The sequence below is a fragment of the Poecilia formosa genome, unplaced genomic scaffold (genome assembly GCF_000485575.1).
Source record: "Poecilia formosa unplaced genomic scaffold, Poecilia_formosa-5.1.2 Scaffold61, whole genome shotgun sequence".
Lineage (NCBI taxonomy): Eukaryota > Metazoa > Chordata > Actinopteri > Cyprinodontiformes > Poeciliidae > Poecilia > Poecilia formosa.
Genome location: NW_006800000.1, coordinates 157,432 through 164,598, shown reverse-complemented (window position 1 = coordinate 164,598; position 7,167 = coordinate 157,432). Strand labels below are relative to the sequence as shown.

General features: G+C 37.7%; 1 protein-coding gene across 1 annotated transcript in view; it reads left to right on the top strand.

Moving 5' to 3' along the window:
* Window positions 1-3,993, top strand: part of slc17a6b (solute carrier family 17 member 6b) — a 14,093-nt gene extending 10,100 nt beyond the window's left edge. The window contains exon 12 of the mRNA XM_007554015.2: window positions 327-3,993. Coding sequence (XP_007554077.1) covers window positions 327-668 — 342 coding nt within the window. The 3' untranslated portion in view covers window positions 669-3,993. The remainder of the gene's footprint in view (window positions 1-326) is intronic.
* Window positions 3,994-7,167: the final 3,174 nt, after the last annotated feature.

Here is a 7,167-nt window from a genome sequence, read left to right as displayed (position 1 = left end):
TATTATTATTATTATTATTATTATTATTATTATTATTATTATTATTATTATTATTATTATTATTATTATTATTATTGAAAACTGTGTCACTTGAATAAATGATTAATGTTTTTTTTTTTTTTGTAACAACTTCTTTTTGCCAGCCCATGGTCACAAGGGGAAATGTTGTTTAAATAGGAACAGAATAAATTTGTTGCCAGAAATAGTAAAGAACTGTCTGTCTTATTCATTTTACTGAAGAAGAGAGTAAACTCTCTGTCTTATTCTGGTTGCTACCTCAGTATTTTCTGGATAATAAATGTGATATTTTTCTTTCTTTGCGTCAGACTCGAGAAGAGTGGCAGTACGTATTCCTGATAGCCTCCCTGGTGCACTACGGAGGAGTGGTCTTCTATGGGATCTTTGCCTCTGGAGAGAAACAGCCGTGGGCCGACCCGGAACTCACTAGTGAGGAAAAATGTGGCTTCATCGATGAGGATGAGTTGGCGGAGGAGACTGGTGACATCACCCAGAGTTACGGAGCTTTTGGGGGTGCAGCCAAAACTTACGGTGCGACCACACAGGTGAATGGAGGCTGGGCAACCGGCTGGGAGAAGACGGAGGAGTACGTTCAAGAGGAAGCACAGGAAGGAGGCTACGGATACAGGCAGGAAGAAGGGTATTCTTAGGCCAAACACGAAGTTTGCGACACATGAGTTGACTTTGTTTCCCCGGGTTTCCAGAGTGTACGTCTGTTTTAGTCCTAAGAATATCAACAAATGAGAAACAAGAAAAGCTACAATCTATTGTCTTATTGTTTGCACAGAAAAACCCTAAAAAATTATCAATTCAGTGTAAAAATTACTAATATATATAAATATATATATATAAGAAGAATAATACAACATTTGATGACTAGAGGTGTAGCACATATCAATTTGGCAGTATGTAAATGTACTATTATGCATATTAATAATAGATATTTATTTGGAGTGCAATTGTGTGTAAACTTGTCCATGTTCATCCCATCAGCTGAGGCTTTCTGACCACACCGAAGCCTGTAGGATTACATGAAAAGCACACTGGTCAGCTAAACATGTAGTGAACAGCATCCAAGAAGCCAGCCACCTCAGTGTAGAAATATGTTAATACATAGCACTGTAAACAGAAACTAAATTCTCTGTTGTTATAGATTGTATTGTATCTCTTCTGAAAAGCGTGTCCTTGCAGTGCACCAATATGATTTATTTTCCTGTCACTGGCTTTTGGATGCGAATGACCTGTAGATTAGAGATTCAGCAAGTAACAAATTGATGTTGATGAACGTTTCGGTTAAACATGAGGTTACTGAAATGTTTTTACTTGTTGTCAGTTTGATAACTGAGCACATCTGCAGTTTACGGTTTGATTTCTGCAAACCATTACGTCATAATGTGCTTTATTCCAGTAATTATTCTGCCAAACCACATCGAGATGAACTAATGCATTCTTAAAAGAGTTATTTCAAGTCAAACCTATTAGATAGAAATATTAAAGAGTAAATATATATGAGTTTGAGGATTAAATATGCACCACGTGGGACCAAGATGTCAATGGTCAAACTCGGCCTTAAAATGGGTTCGTGCAATGAAAAAGTAAAAGAAATGACCAAACTCAGTATGGAAATAGTGATATTACAGGGCCAAAAACCTCAAAATGTTTATTGAAAATAAAAAATAATCTTCCCAACGGAGCAAAATAAATATGCATACAGATGCTGAGGAGGTAGGTAACTTTGAATGCATATTGTTAGGGTGCCTACTGAAATACAGCAGGACACTGGAGATTAAAACTGAATAGAACCATAATATTAAACATTCATGACATTCAGGGTAATTTCTTGTGTTTTGTTTTATACAGTTTTTATATTTCAGTTAATTAAGGTAAATTGTTTCTTTAAGCTATTGGCAGAGCATCCTTTCTTTACAATATATGTATTTAAATAAGAGTAAAAAACAGTTTAAATGTCATGCAATGTAATTTTGCATGTTATTCATCATACAGTTTGAGACCAGTTGGCACAAATCTAAATATTCACATTTTTTCCCATCATTTTTCCTCTTTTTTTTCCATCTTGTTGAAGGTAAACAAAAGTTGGATGAGTTAATATGTTAAGATTAATACAGAAGTTATGAACATTCCTACACAAGTATTTGGTATTTGTTTACATATACGCTGACGACATTTTACCAGAATAAAATATTTTTATTTATAGAATGAATATACAGTTAAAGTGGCAATCACTGCTATGTAAAATTTTATTCTTTTTTAAACTTCTGATTGTTTTTTTTTTCTTCCCCCACTATTGAATGGAAGTAAGAATGGACATGTTATGCTTCACTGACAGTTGTAAAACTATTGCCTTTATGCTTGGGAATCTGGGGAGAAGTTTTCTATGGAGCCCTGCAGGTGGCAGGAGTCGGTATGAAAACATCCACCTGTGTCCTAAGATGTGGAAAATATTTTTCTGTAGGTTAGGAAGTTATGGCTAAGTTGTTTCTTCCAAGCTCAAAAACTTCTTAAGTTGTCAAACCAAACACAAAGGTGGAGAAGTCATATTATGACATTACAAAGAATAAAGTGAACTCAAACTAGAAATTATACATCAGACCAAAATTATATATGCATGTGTGTTTCCATACATAAACCTCTGATTACATTTCACAAGTCTTGAACACCCTCTGCCTTTTTTTTTAAATACTGGAGTTTAGATTACTTTAATTTTCCTCCACTCTGCTCAACCTACAGATGACTAAACTGAGAGAACGTCTGAAGAGCTTTTTTCTTTGTCTCTGTCTGGGCGCCAAGTGTTTCTCCCTGGAAAGAACAAACAACATGCATTACAATCATCTTTGATTTTCCTTCCACACTTTCACTGACAACGTCTGAATGGGGCCAACTTGATTTGTTTTTGTCACTTGTTTGTGAAGACCTGTTGTCAGCACAATGTAGATGTGTGTGGATGTGTATTTATGCATGGAACAAAGTGAAATTTGTACATATTTGTATGTCCATTCGTCTCTGTTTCTTTTAAACTCGTCTTTGTCTCAGAAACTGTTACTGATGCTTCGATTTCTTTGCACAATTAACCAAAGGTACATAAAAAACAAACAAACAAACAAACAAAAGAACACAACAAAATGAAGCTTTATTTCAGCCGAAAGTCTAATGTTTCAAGGTAGAACAGGCCCTCAACAACGAGGCTCCACCACAGTTAGCCAGTAGTGTGCAGGTGATACCAAACACCCCTCAGTGTACAAAGCAATAAATTCATAGTAACAGCTCTGATCAGATGTCACAGACCGTTTTGATTTTGCATATTTTTTATGCATTTGTTTAGAAGTCGTGTTTTTAAATGTAGAAAACAAACACTTGTAAAGAAAATCTATGTGTGTAAATATATAGTAATAGAGTCCAACACAAACAGCTTTGATGAGAAAGCGTCAATGCGTTTGTGAACGGGCTGCTCACCAGATGAGAATGATAAAAAAGAGCTCCACCTGAGAGGTGGGCGCTCTTCTTCTTGTTTTCTGATTTTTTTTTTTTTTTGCTTTGGTGTCGTCCACACTGAATGTGTTGCTGTGCTGCTGTTCTTCCTCTCTGTTTCACTCTTTGTCTCTCTCTTTCTCTCTCACTCTCTCTCTCTGTTCGCCTCCCCGATTTTCCTATGCATTTAGTTTGATTAATGTCTTTGATTCGGTAGACGGACTCTCCCTCCATCAAACCCCACGTGTATCCCTTCCCTTGTACAGCATTTCACTGTCACTATGTTCACTGACATTGCAGCTGGAGTCTAAATGTGCAATTTTAGGCAAAAACGACAAATGTGCAACATGAAATAGTGAGAAGTTTCCTGTTTTTGTGCCTAAGAGTTACTGCGTGATTATATGCTTCTGTTGGTGTGTAAATTGAGAGGTTTGTAGATGTCAAAATGAAATAATCTATTTCCTTTTTTGATATAAAAGAAAAGTAAACAAACCTGTGTTTGCTTGGAGTATCTGTGTCAACAAGTGCAGTAAGTGCAGCTGCTTTTTGCTTTATGTATGATCATGTTTAGACAAGTCACTTATTTACACTTTGGCAATCACAGAGCTACAATATGAATTATTTGGACTGCAAATCCAATATTCACTTTCCACTTTAAGCTGTTCTTTTCCTGAGGGAACTGTCCTTAGCTACTAAATATTTCAGTGCCAAATGGAGTCAATGAAAAACCCAGTTAGCACCGCTGCAAGAAGCTTCATTACACAGAACAATTAGTCAAAGCTCATTACCTACATGAAACACTGGCTGTTTTCTGTGTTTTTAGTTCACCATGGCACTAAATGCCCTAAAACCAAACGTACTTTATAAATTCATAAAGTGTGTTCCTACTGTATTTCTGCATTTCAACTGCTTGGCAACACCTAAAATACGATGAAACAATAATCAACGCTCTTATTGAGTAAAATGATGTGGAAATATCATTAGGCGAGGATCTCTGTCAGTCTGAGCAGATCCAGAGGCTACAGGAAGTGCGCAGTTAATGGCTGCCCTCCTTCTCCGTCTGTGAAATCAATAGGGTCGGTCCCCGGTGTTCGGCTGGACCTATTGACCACTCCAAGTTCTTAATGGAGATGAGAGGAAGGGGGAGCACTTATTGAGCTATTTGGACGTGTTGTGATTTGTGATCTGGCTGCAAACTCTGCCTGCAAATCTCACACATGTTCTGGACAATCAGAAATATCACAGCAAAAGAATCCTTTAAACTGAGCATGCACACAAATATGCAGTTTTAAATGATTTTAGTAGAAACGCATATTGAAAAAAACTCAAATTAGCCAGATTAATCAGGTAATGTTCAGGGGCTGTTGGAGTTGTCTCATCTGATTAATGGCATTAATTTATTTATACTGGGTCACTAGAGTAATAAGTGCAGAAAGGAAATATTCCTCTTCCCAGTGTCACTCTCTAGCTTGTTTTGAGGGGATCCAAAGGTGTTTACAGACGAGAAAGATACACAGTCCCTCTAGTGAATTCTGCTCCAACACTCCTTAATCAAACACCTGATTACCTTCTTGGCATGTCAGCACGTTTTGTAACAGTCTGGTCACTAACCATTTATTTGATTGAGTTGCATTGGAGCAGAGATGCATTCACAAGTTGCAGGACAGTGGCATTCGAGACCTGGGGTTGCAATTCCCAGGTCTAGTGAGCTTTGAGTCCAATCCATGGTCTCCTTTCAGTAGGAAACGTCCAAAAACCCTCTAAAGGAAGATTTTCAAATTGGATGCCCAATACCACTTTAACTGACTACTTATAATATGAAGCTGCAGTGGTTCTCTTCCCATCAACACACTAACTTAAAAGTAGTGTATCTTAGACACCCTAAGATACACATTTCATCACTGTGGTGAAAAGGAGAGGTTAAAGTACTATTATTGTTCTAGAGATTTTCTTGATTTGGATCCTTTGTAAAAAAAAAACAACAAACAAACAGTTTGTTAGGTGAAGGCTGTGGTAAAATGTGGCTCAAGAACTCACATATCAATAATGCAAAACAACGGAAAACGTCTTGCACTGGGCGAGAAAAATCTAACCTTGAATGAAGTGTTGAATGGCTCCAGAAACAAAAACGTCATTCTGGCTCTCGGGAGATATAAGATATTGTGTTTCCTATTTGTGTGAAGCTGCATTAAGTATAGATGTTTTACCATCAAAATACATCTCTTCAAACATCGTATTTCTGCCACATTTGTCATTAACCACCGGATGCATTAAGTAAAGGTCAATCTTAGTAATCTGTTGGAGGATGAATTCGTTTTAATAAGGAGAAACAATGTGTCATTCTAATTCTTACATTCATCGCTTAAGGAATATAGTTCAGTCCACAGGCATGCCGCCTGACAACACTGACGTCTGCAGGAGCTTTGTAAGGTGACTCAGAGATCAAATTGATGCACAACATCTGAACCAGGTAATATTAAAAACATGTTCCTTATGTCTGTTTTAGGCTATGTGTGTGCACACATGTGTGTGCGTGTGCTTTATTGTGAGTCTTTTCCTGTCTCAGTTCACTGCATGAGTTAATTTGACAAGCTCAATAAACGTGTCACCACTCAGCCCTAAACTGTTTTCTCACAGTCAACCAGCCTTAACCGTCATGCTGTCCCATTACATTTGGGTGGAGGTGACCCATAAATGTTTGTGGCCATCGACTCACCAATAAATTACATTAAAACACACAACAGAAATGTTTGGGGGGGTGGGAAAAGAGACAGCCTATTGCAACTTGATGTGATGAAACTGAGACTCTAAATTATTTTAAAAATACGGCATGTGGGTGTGTCCGTCCCAAACCGAGAGAATGAGTTAACATATGTTGAGCCATTTTAATGATTGTTCGAGAGAGGGTAGGGGCAGGTGCTGCTTTGGCCTCAAGGGATTTGGAGAATGAGAAGGGAAGGAGGGGATTTAGGAAAGTGGAACCTGATGCCAAAATCACTCTTTAATGACAGAACGAGGGGTAGGGGGGGTTCACGACGTCATGCTCGACCTCCTGAGGTCTGGTGTAGCTCATAAATAAAGCTCTGATTTGCACGGTGCCATTCCAGCAACCCTAAGCAGGCTGCAGGACGACAACAAACATTTCTCTTGATTACATGTCAAATTCGGATGAGAGTAGTTTACTACTTCTCGCAGCTCCTGAAACTCTCGGGCGTTACTAATGCAATCTTTCTACTTCTCACTGCAAAGAGAGTTTTACTGTGTTGGTTTCAGATTTCTAACGCAACTTATGCTGCGTTGTATGGTCACACACGCCCACATGTGAGCTGTCCAAGGTGCTCACAGAGGAATGACTGTGTTAACACCATCTGTTCTGAGAGTTTACTATTGTGTTTCCCGTATGACACAGGAAACACAATAGGCCTAACCAATTGTTAGGTTGAGGTGAAAATATGTTTTCTATGAAATTCATTTTGTTACTTACATATCTTTCTTTGATATGAAAAATGCGTGTTATAATCTGAAACACATAAGGCTGATTAAAAAGAAAGCAAAATTAAAGGAAATCTGTCAAGTTAATTTTATTTTACGTGGAGAACGCAGACAGAACTCAACATACCACCACAGGATTGAAACCTCGAGAATATTTCTATCTAGAAAATG